The 17,456-nt window shown below is 42.7% G+C and overlaps 1 protein-coding gene across 1 annotated transcript in view; it reads left to right on the forward strand.

Moving 5' to 3' along the window:
* Positions 1-16,001, forward strand: part of SRD5A2 (steroid 5 alpha-reductase 2) — a 45,299-nt gene extending 29,298 nt beyond the window's left edge. Inside the window, exons 2-5 of the mRNA XM_026478473.4 lie at positions 5,971-6,134; positions 9,165-9,266; positions 11,580-11,730; positions 14,405-16,001. Coding sequence (XP_026334258.1) covers positions 5,971-6,134; positions 9,165-9,266; positions 11,580-11,730; positions 14,405-14,471 — 484 coding nt within the window. The 3' untranslated portion in view covers positions 14,472-16,001. The remainder of the gene's footprint in view (positions 1-5,970; positions 6,135-9,164; positions 9,267-11,579; positions 11,731-14,404) is intronic.
* Positions 16,002-17,456: the final 1,455 nt, after the last annotated feature.

Below are 17,456 nucleotides of genomic sequence, written 5' to 3' on the forward strand. Positions count from 1 at the left end.
CCATCAATTCTGAATGACAGTCTTGCTGGATAAAGGATCCTTGGCTGCATGTTTTTCTCTGAAAGAGCTTTAAAAATGCCCCCCCCCCAACCCTTTCTCTCATTCCAGGTCTGTGTAGACAGGTCTGACGTAATTCTGATAACTTTGCCTTGGGACGTGAGAAATTTCTTTGCCCTGGCCACTTTCAATACTGTATCCTTGGATCTAATATTTGCGAATTGTACTATAACATGACGTGATGTAGGTTTGTCGTGGTTGAGCTTGGGAGGGGTCCTCTCTGCCTCTTGGACACGAATGTTTGTTTCCTTTGCTAGATTAGGGAAGTTTTCAGCTACAATTTGTTCAAATATGTCTTCTAGACCTCTGTTTTTCTCCACCCCCTTGGGGATGCCGATGATTCTGACATTGGAACGTTTCATCGAGTCAGTAATCTCCTGTAACCTACATTCTTGAAATTGGATTTTTTTGAGCCAAGATTCTATTTTAGCTTTCTCTTCTACTAAACCATCCTCCAATATGCTGATACGTTCTTCTGCCTCATTCACCCTGGCCGTCAGAGTCTCTAGTTTTGGCTGCATTTGGCTCATAGAATTTTTAATTTCTGCTAGATTCGCTCTCATTTCCGCCCTTAGAGATTCCATATTCTCATTAACATTTTCATTAATACTTTTTTCAAGTCTACACATCATCTTGACCATTGTTACTCTGAATTCCATTTCTAATAATTTGGTTATATCCATATCCATTAGTTCTGTGGCAGAGGCCACAGACTCATTGTCTTTTCTTTGCTGGGGGGGATTTCTCCTTCTCGTCATTCTGATGAGGAGAGGTTGCGGGGTTGTCCAGAGCCCAAATTATTGACCGGGACCCAGGCCATGTGCCCTTGTTTTATAGGGATCTTAGGGATGTGGGCTTCTGGATTTTTCAGCCTGCCTTCTGGGGGAGGGGCCTGCCACACCGATACTCAGGCAACCCTGTTTGGGTAGAGTCTCCGTGTCCCCTGCGAGGGGGGATGGGGATGGGCACACTGTGAGCCGGTATTTCTAGGCTTTTGTTCTCTGGCATCTTTCCCTGGCGGTCTGCTGTGCCTCTTCTGATAGTCAGAGCAGCAGTGGCCGAATCTCAGCCTCTGTCTCAGAACAGAGGGATCGCAGACCATTCTCCACTGATGTTCTGGCCACTTTAACTCTGTTACTGTTCGTGCTGCTCAACCCTGCAGCGTCCCGGGATGTGCGCCCCACACCCGGCGTCCCTGCCCTCACTTCCAGGGCCGGCGCGTCTCTGTCCTTTGTGTTTCTAACACCACCAGCCGCCAGCCGCCCCCACGCGCTTCCTGATCTCCCGGTCTCAGTCTGGTTCCAGTGAGCGCACCGGTGCTCTGGTTTTCAGACTAATCTCACGCGTTCCCCGGCTCAGGGTCTCAGTCTGCTGTCTCGCGGGTGCTGGTCCGCGAGTCCGCCCGCTCCCCCGTGCAGGTGGCTACCTCTTCCCAGCGCCCGAACGCAGCGGCTCCCTCCCCCTTCTGTTTATCTTCCGATATCTGTGCGCGGTTTCACGGCTCCCCGCTTTGTACCTCAGTACTCAGCGCTGGAGATGTTCATTTGTAGAGATCCAGGTGTATCTTCCTGCGTCTCATGCTGATTCCATGGATGTTCAGGATGGTCTGGTACCTATCCAACTCGACTCAGGGGACCAGCTGAAAAAGTGGTCCCCTACTCCTCTGCCATCTTAAGTCCTCCTCAGTCATTATTCTTTTTGATACCCAGTTTGTTACGGATTTGGGTAGAGGAACTCCTTTCCAGTTGGCACCTATGTAACTTTGACAACCCCACCCTCCCTTTTTATGTATTTATTTATTTTAAAAGATTTTATTTATTTATGAGAGAGAGAGGGGGGTGGGGGGAGGAGCAGAGGGAGAGAGACAAGCAGACTCCATGCTGAGTGCGGAGCCAGACCCGGGACTTAAGCCCAGGACCCTGAGATCATGACCTAAGCCGAAACCAAGAGTGAGCCACCCAGGTGCCCCTCCCTGTCCCCTCTTTAATCTTCTATTATTCCCTTACTTTCCAATACCACAAACTGTCTCACCTTGTACTATTCCTACCTCTGATCTGGAATGAGCTATTTCACCACGGTGGCCTGCTTCCTTTAAAGAATAGTATTTACAAATGGAGACCCAGCGCTTATTGCTACTGGTGTGTCATTACTCCTAGGTCTTTGAGTGGGTCAGTATTAAAAGTCATGAATTCATATTGATTTTTCCAATTCAAATTTAACATTACATTTTGTTTGATTTTATATTTGTATCCTTTTCTTTTAATAGAAACTCTTAGTTCTTTTTTTTTAAAGTTGTATTTATTTATTTTAAAGAGAGAAAGAGCATGAGTGGGGGAGGGGCAGAGGGAGAGACTCTCAAGCAGACTCTGCACTGAGCTTGGAGCCCCACTTGGGGCTCGATCTCACAACCCTGAGATCATGACCTGGGCCAAATCAATAGTTAGAGTTGGATGTTTGAGCCATCCAGGTGCCCTTTTTTTTTGAGGGTGAGAAAGAAAGAAGGCTTCCAGGGTCTTTTAAAGAGAGGAGTATAACATTATTTGCAGATACTGATATACCTGGGAAATCCTGGAAAATATACTGAAAAACTATTATAAATAGTAAGGAATTAAGGATGTGGTTGGGAACAAAATTAATATATTAATATTAGAAAAATCAAAGGCCACCTTCTATATGTAAAACAACCAGTTAATAGAGGTAAATGGATAACCCCATTTACAGTTACACAAAAAAAAGATTTTAAAAATTGGGGATTAAACGTTACCAAAAAATGTGCAAAATCTGTGTGAAAAAACTTAAAAATGGGGGTGCTGGAGTGGTCAGTTGGTTAAGCATCTGCCTTGGGCTCAGGTCATGATCTCAGGGTCCTGGGATAGAGTCTCGCTAGGTTCTCCCTCTGCCTCTGCCTCTGCTCTTCCCTCCGCTTGTGCTCACTCTCTCTCTCAAATAAATAAATGAAAATCTAAAAAAAAAAAAAAAAAAAAAAAAAGCTTAAAAATGTCCCAAGGGACACAAAAAATGACCTGAGTGCAAAGGAACCACTTGTATCTGTTGACAACAGCCTTACAAACATATTGTTACCAAAAACAACACGTTTACTGAGCTCTTATGATTTGTCCGGTTCTAAGCACTTCACATATATTGGCCCTATGAGATGCACGGATGAAGAGGCAGACACAGCGTGTGAGGTTAGGTGACAGGGTCATACAGCAGGTAAGTGGAAGGCACCCTACCATTTAACCATAGAGTGCACCACTGCATGAATTTTCTCTTAAGTAGCTTAAATATTCAGATGTAATTCACACACCATAAAAGTCACCATACTAAAGTTACAATTAAATGGTTTTTAATAGATTAAAAAAGTTGTGCAACCTTCGCCGTTACCTGATTCTGGAATATTTTCATCATCCCCAAAAGAAATCCTGGGCCTGGTAGCAGTCAGTCCCCATCCCCCCAGCCCCCAGCCCCTGGCAACCACATTCTATTCTCTGTCTCTAAGGATTTACCTATTCTGGACATTCCATATGAATGGAGTCCTATAATTGTAGGCTTTTGTGACTGGCTTCTTTTGCATAGGATATTATTTTATGGTTCATCCATGTTGTAGCATGTATCGCTACTTTATTCCTTCTTATGGTGGAATAATATGTCATTGGATGGATATACAGCATGTTGTTTATCAGTTCATCAACTGAGGGACATTTGGGTTGTTTCATTTTTTGGCTACTCTAGATAATGCTGCTATGAACATTGGTGTACAAGCTTTTGTATTAACGTCTGTTTTCACATATTTAAAGTAGTTCATTTAAAGTTTTTGTCCAGTAAGCCCAACGATCGGGCTTCTCAGGGACAGTGTCTATTGGTTGCTTTCTTTCCTGTGTATGGGTCATACCTTCCTGTTCCTTTGCATATCTGTGGCTGATTGTTGAAAATGAAGCATTTCCAATGATACTGTGTGGCCCCTCTGGACATCAGATTCTCCCCACCTCCTGGGGCTTTGTTGTGGTTGCTGCCTGTTGTCATAGTTGTTTGTTTACTTAGTGACTTTTCTGAACTCATTCTCTGAAGTCTTTAAAGATTTTATTTATTTATTTGAGTGAGCGAGAGAGCACGAGTGGGGCAGGAGGGGCAGAGGGAGAGGGAGAAGCAGGCTCGCCGCTGAGCAGGGAACCCGATGCGGGACTCCATCCCAGGACCCTGGGATCATGACCTGAGCTTCACTGAGCCACGCAGGCGCCCCTGCCCCACCTAGTATTAAGACATATATTAAAAGTATAATTATTAAGACAGTATAGTACTGGCAATAAATAGATCAATGGGACAGAATCAAAAGTCCAGAAAAAGAACCAATTTTTATGATAAATCAGTATACAATACCAATGAGAGTGCATGTCAGTGAAAGAAAAGAATTTAGTAAATTTACTAGCATTAGGAAGAACATTAAGTTGGATTCTTAGCTAACTTCTTACAACAAAAGAAATTCCAGATGTATCAAAGATTTAAATATAAAATGTAAAATCATTAATAATGGGGAAATAGCTCTTAGAGGTTAGACTTTGGAAGCAACCCAAAATTCCATCAAAGTAAAATAGATAAACATATGTGGTATATTCATATATAATGGTAATATACAACAATGAAATATATGAACTATAACTTATATACAACAACATGCTAGAGTCTGAGAAATATGATGAGTTAAAGAAAAAAGATATTAATGGATACTCTCAGAATCATAGAATATGACTCCATTCTTATGGAATTAAAAATGAGCAAAAGAAACTGTAGTTTTAGGGATGCATGCAAATGTGGTAAAATTGTAAAGAAGCAAAAGGAAGTGATTATTACAAAAATCAGGGTGGTGGTTAGCTCTGGGATGATGGTGGTATGGTGAATAGAGAGGGAGGCTTCTGGGGGTGGAGGGAATGTTCTAGTTCTTGTTTAGTGACTATAGGGGTATTTATTTAATAGTTATTCATTAAACTATTCACGTAGGTTTATGAACTCACCTGTATGATTGTTATATTGCACCGTAAAAGAAGAAAAATTATAAAGAAAATGTAGTTGATTTCTAGTATGTAGCATTATATCTTGGGCAAATCTTATTTTGAGGCTGATTATATATTTTTATTTATTTTTTTTTAAAGATTTTATTTATTTATTCGACAGAGATAGAGACAGCCAGCGAGAGAGGGAACACAAGCAGGGGGAGTGGGAGAGGAAGAAGCAGGCTCATAGCGGAGGAGCCTGATGTGGGGCTCGATCCCAGAACGCCGGGATCACGCCCTGAGCCGAAGGCAGACGCTTAACCGCTGTGCCACCCAGGCGCCCCTGATTATATATTTTTAATCCCATTTTCCTAGATTCCTCAGATTCATGCTTCCTAACAGAGGAATCTCTTTCTTTTCTTGAGAGATTCTATGGTCCACTTCCTAGGGAATGCTATAGTATTGGTAATTAAATCATATCAGAGTGACATATAGAAAGCTGTACGATTGAGCGGCTGCTATCAAAATGTCATCCCACTGCTACAGGGGCAAACTAGGCTCTCCCTTTCTCCAGTGTCCTCAGGGTTTCATTTGTAGATTGATAGAAAGCTGAGCTCCAATCCTGGGCTCATAGGATTGAATTTATTAACTACTGGGTGGAGATGAAATTTACATTTCAAGGGTGGTTTGAAAATAAAATAAGGTAATAAATGGTGACTACTATGGCCTTTAATGAAGCAAGACTAATAATAGCATAAAGGATTGCTCTAGAATGGAATAATAATGTTCTTTTTTGCATAAATTCAAGGAAAATGATTTTTAAAAATGGGTTTGATGTAATTGTTGTTTCATCTCATTGGGGTTTTCGTCGTTGTTGTTGTTTTTTAAACTCTGTATCCTGACATCTTTTCCCCATCTATCTCAGGACATTTGTTTACTCATTGCTCACTAGAGGGAGGCCTTTCCCAGTTGTGTTCCTTGTCAGAGGTTTTGTCTTCTGCATGGGAAATGGACTTCTCCAAGGCTACTATCTGATTTACTGTGCTGAATACCCTGCTGAGTGGTACACAGACGTACGGTTTACCCTGGGTAAGTAAACCTGGCCACTTCTTACCCACACCCCGCCTCAATCCCCATCACCTTCCCCCACCCTACTGCAATAACCCCCCAGGGAATTCCGTTCTCCTCTCCTCTCCCTGCTTCCCTGCTCTTTTCCCTATAAAACAGCCAAAGAGCTCTTTGAGAAACAGGTCACTCCCCACCCCAGAATCCTCCAGTGCATTTCTATTACTCTTGGGATAAAAGACAAATTCCTTGTCACTGCCTCTGCCTGTGATGCCCAAATGTTGTTGGTCCTGCCCGATTTCTCGACCGCATTTCCTGCCTCCATCCAATGACTGTGCTGTAGCCTCAGTGGCCTTCCTGCTGGGACTGAAATGGTCAAGCTGGTTCTGCCCCAGAGCTTTTGTACAGACCGTTCCCTCTGTCTAGAATGTTTTGTCCACATATACTCGTGGAGGTTGGTCCCTTACTTTATTTAGGTGTCTAACAACTTGTACCTCCTCAAAGAGACTTTTCCTGAGCATTTTATCTAAAATAGTAGAAAATACTGTTGAATTTTTTTCCCATTATCTGCAAGAGGAACTCAAGTCAGGATGGTTTGATTGTTTGTATATTATTTTATCTTAAACCAAAATGCAGGGATTACCCTTAATTCCTCTCTTTACACCACACATCAGTTTCTCTCTGTCAGCTTAGTACGGCTGCATTTAGCTCTGTAACATGTCCCGACAGGGCTCACTTCTCCCTCACTGCTCTGACTTCATCCTCTTGCACTTAACAATCCAAACTCCTCACCAAAGCCTACAACGCTTAGTGTGTGCTCTTTTAGTTATCATCCTGTCCACATTTTCCCACTTTTCCCTCTATCTTAAAGTTTCAACTGCATCAGCCTTCCTTATGTTTTTTAAACAGAGTAAACCTATTCTAGCCTCAGGGCCTTTGCACCTGCTAATCCCTATACCAGATTGCTCTCCCTCAGATCTGTGTATTCTTATTATTCAAATCACAAGACAAAATGCCAAATCTTCAAAAACTTTTCCTTACCCACCTCATCTAAAGTAGAGACACCTTTTCCCCTCCCCAGTTCACTCTCTATCTCATGATCCTATGATTTTCTGCTTTGCAGTGACATTGTATGAGAACAGATACCTTGACTGTTTTTTCACTACTGTATCCTTGGTGCTTAGGATAACGCTTGGTGTATTATAAGCTCTCAATCAATATTAGTTGAATGAATAAATGAATGAATGAGTACAAGAGTGAGTCTTGTACCATCCTTGTGAAATAGGTACTATTCAAATCTACATTTTACAGATGAGAAAACGGAAGGTGAGAGAGGGTCAGTGACTTGCCCAAGGACACATAGACCCTGAGTCCAAGGTTTCTGCTTTGTCCACTTCCGTGCATGCTATCTCCCCTCCTTCTCTCAACCTTCTGCCTTTGGTGTCTCTCCCCAGTTTCCTTTCTTCCAGGCCAATAATTTAAAAAAAATTATTATTGAAGTATAGTTAACATACAATGTTATATTAGTTTCAGATGCATAACGTAGTAATTCAGCAATTCTATGCATTATTCAGTGCTTACCAAGATAAGTGTAGTCACCACCTGTCACCATACAATGGCCAATGATCTTTTGACTAGACAAGACTGCAAATCATTGTTTCCTGTCATAGAAAATGAGGCAGATCTGTTTTTAATTCAAGTGTCCTTGCTTTTTGCCTCATATATTTTGATCAGCACAAATACACATTGTTGAGAGGTGAGGCTGGGCATCTATGTGGAACAGTGAGTGTTTCTGGACTGTCATGGTGCCCACTGGGATACAAGACCTGCAAGACCTTGCATCCCTGATCCTGGCTCTCCTCACCTCAGACCAGGGCTTCTTTCTGAGCCAGTGAATGGGCGAACAAGACTGTGTGTGTGAACTGGCAGTGACTGAAACCAGTTTGCTAGGTCCCAGGCTCCCCAATCTGACTCATGTTACTTTCATGAGAATGGGTATATCAATCAGGAATGCTCTCAGCATAAGTCACAGAAAACCAGTTCATGTGACTTAATTAAGAATTTCTATTTCTTACATAACAAGAATGTCCAAAGGTAGGTGGCTTCTGCATTCCTTTAGTTGCTTACCGATATCATTAAAATCCTAGGAACTTTTTATACTTTCTATTCCACGGTTCTTAACACGTTTACCTATGGTCTTCATCATATTCACTTCATGATTGCAAGGCAGTTGCTAGAGCTCAAGGCATCACATCTGGCAATGAAAGAGGAGGGAGGCAGTAGAGGCACTGGTCCCATCTTCCCTTTTATCAGGAAAGCAAAAATTCCAAGGAAATTTCCCTTTATATCCTTGTGTCAGAAATAGGTCCCATGACTACTTTTCAGAATTCCAGCCTCTATAGTGGGGGAAGGCAAAAGAAGAGGGTTTGGAATTAGTGGTTGAGTTTGCCAACCACAATTTAATTATTTGGGAATGAGCCAAAAGTTTGCTATTATTCATTCATTCATTCATTCATTCATTCATTCAAGTATTGCCCAGTGGTGTTGCTCCCTTTCTCTCCTCTCCCAACTGCCTCCATCATGTGACACTGTATAATGTCAGTCTTTTGGTCTATGAAAATATGGCCTCTCCACCCAAATTTGGGAAATGGCTAATTGACCACCCTTTGCCATATCTTTGTAGCATTCTCAGAATTTGAAATTAAATTCCCTTCTCGTCATTAAAACACACACACACACACACACACACACACACACACACACAAAACTTAGCTTATGAGAAAAACACCAAAACCAGGATACATTTTTTAAAAAAAGATTTTGTTTAATTATTTGAGAGAGAGAAAGTGTGAGAGAGAGAAAGCACAAGCAGGGGGAGCTGCAGAGGGAGAAGTAGAAGCAGGGTCCCCACTGAGCAGGGAGCCTGACACGGCACTCAATCCCAGGACCCTGAGTTCATGACCTGAGCCAAAGGCAGATGCTTAACTGACTGAACCACCCAGGCGCCCCACCAGGATACATTTTTAACTTCTTTCGTCTGTCTTCTTTGCTAAGGCGTCTTCTTATTTATTTTGGGAATGGGAATCAACATTCAGAGTGACTATATATTGCGCCAGCTCAGGAAGCCCGGAGAAGTCATCTATAGGATTCCACAAGGTAATACCTCCCCTGCCCTCCGGATTTCCACTCTGCCTTGGGAAGCCTGTCCCAGGGATTATGCTATGAGTAGCAAATGGAGAGGGGGCAGTGAGGGCACAAATGGTACGATATATCCCAATTTGCCTCTGACTTCTCTTTCACATCCCCTCCTACCCCACAACACATTTGCGTTTTCTGATCTAAACCTGGAAGTTCAGGTAGAGGCACCCCCAGGAAGGTGCAACATCATAATACCTTGGGGGTGGGGGGGTGCAAAGCTTGGGGTAAGATGGAAATAGGCTGCCAACTCGTTACAGTAGGTCAGATTACCATGTACTGTATTAGGCTTCTCCAGAGAAACAGAACCAATAGGGTATAGATACAGATACAGCTATAGATACATAAAGAGATTTATTCTGAGGAATTGGCTCACGTGATTCTGGAAGCTGAGAAATCCCATGATTTATTATCTGCAAGTTGGAGACCCAGGAGAGCAGGTGGTGTAAGTTCTAGTCATCATCAGGAGAAGACTGATGTCCTAGCTTAAAGACAGTCAGGCAGAGAGAATGAATTCTCCCTTACTTGGCCTTTGTTCTATTCAAGCCTTCAGTGGATTGGATGAGGTCCACCCATATTGGGGAGGGAAATCTGCTTTAGTCAGTGAATAGATTCAAGTGTTAATCTCATCCAGGAACACACTCACACACATACCCAGAAATGATGTTTAATCAAATATCTGGCACATTATAGCCCAATCATGTTAACACAGAAAATTAAGCATCATGTGTACGTACCATGTTGGTCCTTCATGAGTTAGTCAGTAAAGTTGAATTGTGTATGACTTGTCTTTTCCAGTTGACCTTGACTTATCTAGTGAGTAGTCAGGGGTAGTACTGTATTTATTTTCTGCCACTTGTATTTTCTTAAAGGTATGCAGAGCCATAATTACTTAATCAAAAATTAGGATGGGAGGTCTTACAAGTACAAATGCATTCTCAGATATAAAGTCATAGCTTATTTGAAATTCTAACTGTTCCCAAGAAACCAGGGTGTGAAGTTGACAAACACAAGCAGGTGAGAGTGAATTAGTCCAAGTAATCTTTCGCTATTTTAGGTGGTATTTGTGTAGGTTGATGACTCTCATCCTTTTTGATGTAAATAGACCTGTTATTTACTTCAAAATTTTTCCTAAATTACAATATGGTATTGATATTCATTTATTAATAAAATAACAACAGAGCTATAATGAATTCAGTAACACATTTAAATAAATTTAAGAGTTGCTGACATCCTCATGGTGTCTACATCAAACAAAAATAATGGTGTATATTGAGATATGCCATTGGCAATTTATAGACCCTCTATAGGAGGTCAGTGGTTTCTGCCAGGATCCGGGAAATCACGGGTCTGGAACTGCTGATGCAGTGTCATCTTTAGGGAAAGATAACTTGAAGGAGTTTTGGGATTTTAAATATTCACTCAATAACTAGCCAAACAAAGAAGAGCAGAGAATTCTCTTAAAAGCTAGATTGTCAAAGTTAGTTTCCAACTATTAAGGTATGTTACAGAATGATTTAAAAACAGAATATTCTTTATATAAATATGGAAAGAAAAAATTAGTTTACTATGGGACAGAAAGTGGATACATTTACTATCATTGGAAATGTGTTGATTTCTATTTATAGGTTTGATGTCAGACATATATGGTTGGATAGAAAAGTGAATCTTGAAAATCAGCAGAAGCAGACCTCACCAGCCCCCATGGGGGCAAAGCCCCTGCAGCTCCCACTCACTTCCTTCAACTTGAACGAGTATATATACTCCTTTGCAGGGGGCGGGGGCAAATGCCCCAGGAAAATCTAATTATGTCTAGTATCAACTTAGGTTTTTATTATTGTCACATAGTGTGTTGTTCATTTTGTCTGAGTGCCCACGTGAAACGTGTGGTGTGGGTGTCCAGGGGAGGAGTGAGAAGGTGAGAGGTGGCTTGGAAATGTTATTTAGTCGAACAAAATGAAAACCAGACCTCCTGCTCCTCATCATTGTCCTGCCCAGAGCAAGGGGTACAGCAGTTGCTGGAGATTGGCTGGAGCCCATCAAGAAGTTGGGGCCACTCTTCACGATTCCAGGAAGTTCTGAGGGCAACAGGCTGTTGTCACTGTGTTTACTCTTCTTCCCAAGTGGATTTGGACCAGACTGTGATGACCATAAGGAAGTCTCCAGCCCCACATTCGTCATAACTACCTTTATGTGCTTTGGAACGGAGCAGAGGGGTTTGATGTGCGGATGATCCAGTTCTGATGATGGACTTTTTCATTCTTCTGCATACAGGTGGCTTGTTTACGTATGTTTCTGGAGCCAATTTCCTTGGGGAGATCATTGAATGGATCGGCTATGCCCTGGCCACTTGGTCCCTCCCAGCACTTGCATTTGCGTTTTTCTCACTTTGTTTCCTGGCGCTGCGAGCTTTCCACCATCATAGGTAAATTTCTCAGTCAGGGTGGCAGCTGTCAAGTAGCTTTCTTCTCCAAGCAGTCTTTCAGCACTCTGAGTCAGATGGAGAAAGCTAAGACATGTATTTTTATAAGGTAAGCTTGATACAGTAATCTGGACTGGCAAATTCTGAGCTTTCTGAGCTTTCACTGAACTTGGAATTCAGCTGGGTGACAGCAGTGTAAACACTTTTTTTTTTTTATGAGTGAAACTAAACCCAGGTAGGAAGAGGCACATCCGAGGTGACTTGGGAAGCCACCTGTGCGTTATGGAAGAAGGCTTCCTGGCAATGAAGTTGTGAGTTAGTTGGCCCGGGCTCTGTGCCTCCTAGCAGGCTTACCGCATGGCTGCTGGGTGGCAGTGGGCTCTAGGTAAGGGTCAAGAGGTCCAAAAAGTAGCTTCCATTTCCACACTTCAATTCAATTCACTTCTGCCACATTTCTCAAAGTGTGTTCCATGGGCTGCACTGACCCCAGCTTCACAGATAATCCTGAGGTATAGCCATGATAGAGTACCACCAGGGAAAAGTCTAGCCCCCGGTCTAGTGTGGCTACTATCTTTAATTCTGGGTTTGGTGCTAATAGTTCAGGTAATCACAGAGCCCTGGAAACTCCAGAATTATTCTCCTGGAATCTGTGTAGTAACAGGGCTTATTCTGACACTCTATTTTATCCGCGACCCCTGCCCTCCATAAATCCTAGCCAAGGTCATTGCTGGGTTCCTGGGAAGGTAGGATAAGTGAATGCTTATCTGGTGTGATTTTAGGACTGTCCCCTCACCTGGGCAATGCCAGGAGTTGTAGGGGTTTAGAACCTTTCCTCTGTAGGTCTAGCATAAAGCCTTATTACCTTCCACCTTCCTCCCAGACCCAGCACCAGACAAAAGCATTAACTAAAAGCATCACTGCAAGGGGAAGAGTAACGTACTAAGTTGATATCGGGCTTTGTGCTTAAACTTCAGATCCTTTCTCTAAATTGGCTTTTGTGGCTGGAGAGACACAGAGAGAGGAAGGGATAGCCAAAGGGGGAATAGCCTTGGTACCAGGACTTGGGAGAACCCTTAAGCTCCTGCATGGGTGTTTTAGTTGAGCTAATGATTAATTCTGTAGTTTTGGAGGTTAAATCAAGAATGAGTTCTTTTCCTCAGAGTGGAATTTATGCAAAAGTGTCAGAAATGAATGAAACAGTAGCTGTCCTCATGACATGCACCAGCCACCTCCTAGCCTTGGCAGGGACAGGCTGGAGAGTGTCTCCAGCCTGTAAGACAGTGTGTGTTCTCCTCTCTTGAGGCAGAGTCTGTTCCCCACCAGAGGTGGAGATGGAGAGGGCAGAGAGGGCAGCCAGCAGCTGGAGGAGTTCTGGGAAGTAGTCTCAGGTGGGACCGGTCAGGGGAGGGACAGCGGTTCTAGCAGAGGTTTCCAGCAGGTGCAACAACAAAATCTAAACTGTGGTCCTGTCCTGTGAGGTCAGATTCCTCCAGAAGGAAGGCCAGGCATCTTTTCTATAGGGCCAACTGGTCTTTGTGAGAAGTAACTCATCAGACCTCTCTAAGCATAGCATGAAAACCAGCCACCTCTTGTTGCACATTATTACTGTTTGTCGCCTGGTGCACATTAAGGTATTTTAACAGAGTGTATCACTGTGATTACCACTTGAGAGTTCCCAGCTTCAACTAGCTAGGACAGCCTGGTCACTGAAGGAGAAAGCCATTTCACAACCTGAATTAATCTTCCGGGCTTGCCAAAGCAGATGACCACAAACCGAGTGGCTTAAAACAATCGAAATTTATTCTCTCACAGTTCTGGAGGCAGAAGTCTAAAATCAAAGGGTATGTAGGGCTGTGTTCTCTCTGACGGTTCTAGGCGAGGATCCTTCCTTACCTCTTCCTGGCTTGTGGTTGTACCCCCAACCTGAGGTGTTCCATGATCTACAGCTCCATCCCCAGTCTCTGCCTTCATGTCCACATGGCCTCTTCCCCTGCCTGTCTCTGTCTTGGTGTTTCTTGTCCCCTTCAGTCATCCTGGATGAAGGGACTTTCCTATTCCAGTATGCCCTTTAGCCTGTTACTACACAGACTAAATCATGTCTGCGATGACCCTATTTTCAGGTAAGTCTTCTAGGTTAAGACTTCAAGCATATATTTGGCGGGGGGAGGCGGGGAGCACACTTCAACTCAGAATATGAGGTAACATTTTCTTGGCATTCCCAAGGCCTCATGAAGGGTATTTTCTGGGAACATTACCAGTTTTCTAGGATTAATCTTGCCCATGGTCTTTGGGGTCTCTGGTTCCTTATTTCCCAATTGAATCCATTGAGCAGTTCCTTCTGGCTCCCCCCCCCTTTTTTTTTATTGTGGTAAAACACGCATAACATAAAATTTACCATTTTGGCCATTTTCAGAGTACCATTTAGTAGCAGTAGGTACATTCATAATGTTGTGCAACCATCCCCACTGTTCTCTGGCTATTACTTTTTATTTCCCAACACAAGAAGCTTCAACATTTATGGGAGAGGATGCATGAGGGAGAAGGAAGATGGACATCTTCCATCTGCAAGAGTCAGGCCCTGAGTAACTGTAGGTTGGTTTGTATCAAGGCTCTTGGACCCAGCAAACCTCAATGGTTGACCACTGCTTGTTATAATTATTCCTTTCTTGTCTTTTAGATTCTACCTCAAGATGTTTGAGGACTACCCCAAATCTCGGAAGGCCCTCATTCCATTTATTTTTTAAAGAAACCAGATAAAAAAGAAACTAAAAGCTCCCACATGACTGTTGAACACCATCGAGCTGAGCCTGTCATTTTTTAAGTTCCCGTGTAATAGATACCAGGAGGCCTCCTGTGTTCTGACAGCCGTGTGGAGATTCTGTGAGGAGACTACTTCGTGCATACTCCACCCTCCCAGGGTCTCTCTCCTGATCTCCTGTTGAAGCTTCGACAAGGCTCTTCTCCACACAGAGGCACCTGTCTCCTCCTTATCTAGTCCTCCTAGAAAGTGCAAAACTTCCCTACAGTCTTTTCTTCTTTGGGTGATCTAAGTATGTGTGGCCTAATACCTGCTCTGTGTCAATGTAAGACAGCCTATAGTTGGGACAGTTTTCAGCTGAGGGCAGGGTTTGTAGAATTTATTAAAGGTACATATTTTACACCCATACAAATGAAAACCCAGTCACACTTTCCTCTCCCTTAGTTAATTATGATAGACGTGAGGTGATGAAGTAGACTTTTAACAGAGGAGCCCTCTCTTCATGTTGCTGAAGGTGCAAGGAGGCATTGACCCCGTTTCAAATTTGTGCATTGTCTCAGCGCCTCTGGCTTCCTGAAATTTCCAGGATCCCTGTCAGAGATATCCCAGAAAACTGGTGTGGGGTTTATTGAAGGTCAGGTTTTCTTGACCACAAAGGGAGTGACATAACTCTGGTTGGCTACTGAGAGAGTAAAAAAATGTTTTACAGTAGACACCACCCACTCTGGTATTCTCGGAAACCTGCGGAAATATCCAAATAATTAGAGAGTGTCAAAGAAGAGAAACGACTGAGCGAGATCATACGTTGCTCACCTGGACAGGACATTTGCAGTGACACAGAAGCATTTCAGAAGTGCTCGGCAACTTTTCTGAGATTTCTTCATGGCTGTCCTCGGAATCTGCTCAGAAAGGCATTTCTAGGGGCAGCCTGAGCATGAGTCCTCCAAGTTTCCCAGGGCACGGGCTGAAAGCTGCCACCAGAGGCCTGCAGCTGGGCGGCAAACCTCTTTTGTTTGGCTCAGACAGGAATTCACACATAGTTTGACTTTCTTTGTTTTTTTGTTTTTGTTTTTCTAACATTGGAAGTTTCCAAAATTTCAAAGTTAGGTCTCTACATTCCAGTTTCCTTTAAAAGGTCCTTTAAAAGGGCCCACGGAACCCACTAAGAATGGGACTGATCAGCTAGTGTGTATTAGAATGTGCAACCTCGGTGGACGGGTCACCCTAGCATGGGGCCTTAGACACTGGGCTCTCTAAGGGAGGGGCTGAACACTCAGAATCAGGATGTAGGAAAATATTTGTCCCCTCAGATCCAGGCAAGCGTCCATAATGTTTGGCAAGCCCTTTTGGGAAATGAACACCAATTTTATCAGGTGAGGTGCTAAGTATAGAAATTCACTGTATAAGAAACAAGACATTTGAAAGGTCTGAGGATGATGTCTGTTACTGAAAAATACAAATTGTAATCATATAAATGTTTTTCTGTTTTCTGTTTATTAAATGCCTCTTAAATCATGAATGTTAAGTAATTTTGTTTGAATTGAAAGATCCCTGGGCTCATGAAGATTTTTATAAGGTGTTGAGCTGTGGGGTTTTTGTTGTTGTTATTGTTTGCCTTCCTTTCTTCCTTTCTTTTCTTTCTTTCCTTCCTTCCTTTCCTCCTTCCTCCCTCCCTCTCTCTCCTTCCTTCCTTCCTTCCTTCCTTCCTTCCTTCCTTCCTTCCTCTCTTTCCTTCTTCTTTAAAAAAGTATTGCTTCCTTTTTGCTCTTCTCTCTTCATTTTGTCGACTTGAAATTAGGGGCTCTGAGTTGAAAACAAAAGAGAAATATAACTTATGTGGTTTCTCAGCCATAGCTCAGAACTGGAAGCGGGTGCAGGAAAGGTGTGGGGAATGTGCTAAGGCTAGATGCCACCCCTGATGTTCAGGAATACACAGATGGGGAGATACTCTTAATGACATAAATCTTAAGGTACAGCTTGGGCTCTGTGAAATAGAGGACTTCCAATTCTCTCCAAGACATTGATAACTGCCTTTATTAAAACCTTTATCTCATTACCATATAACGTATCTGGGCCAGTCCTTGAAACGTAATGAGCACTCAATGAATGGCAGCTCCATTTTGCCCAGTAGGTACAATCTTGGGACAAAACTGCCATTCAGTGATTGCTTTTTTTTTTTTTTTTTTGCCACAAGAAGGTGCTCTCTGGAATTTTTAGGTCAATCCTGATTTAATAAGGTAATTTACATATTTGGAAATTGGAAAAACCCTATTGTTGTTTCAAGTTAACATGATCATGAACCTTCTTTTTTTTTTAAATTTATTTATGCTTTAGTAATGTCTACATCCAACGTGGGGCTCGAGTGATGACTACAAGATCAAGACTGCCATGCTCTACCAACTGAGCCAGCCAGGTACCCCTGATGTGGACCTTAATTTAAACATAGTGTAGAATAAACTTCACATAATCTTAACTCTTCCCTTGATAGCTGAGGTATTCTCAGTGCTCTAGGACCATTGTTTTCAACCCATTTTCTCTGTCTGGGCTAGAATATGTATGCAGATTGAGTACAATAAAAGTCTGAAGGAAAAGTGTGCTCTTCTCTAAATGTATTTCCCCTTTCTCCTACAACTAGAGTGCTACAAAAATGTTAATTTAGGTTTTCTGTGGAGTGGTTTTTGAAACCAGGGACTAAAATATGACAGTGGCTTAGCTAACAAGATAGTCTGTCTCGATCCTACTAAAATTTTTATGGAGGGAATGTTTTCCTACTGACCTTGTAGAAGTTGTTGTAGTGTTCTGTTTGTTTTCAGAATTAAAGAGCTGAAGCACATTTAAGACATCCACTAGTCCCACCCCTTCACATAATAGATGGAGACACTGAGACCTGCAGTATTGAAATGCCTCCCAGGGTCACATAGCTGGTCAGAACAGCCGTCCTCCCTTTTCCCTTTAAGGATCAGAAGTCTGT

This window comes from Ursus arctos, unplaced genomic scaffold (assembly GCF_023065955.2).
Source record: "Ursus arctos isolate Adak ecotype North America unplaced genomic scaffold, UrsArc2.0 scaffold_8, whole genome shotgun sequence".
In the NCBI taxonomy this organism is placed as follows: Eukaryota; Metazoa; Chordata; class Mammalia; order Carnivora; family Ursidae; genus Ursus; species Ursus arctos.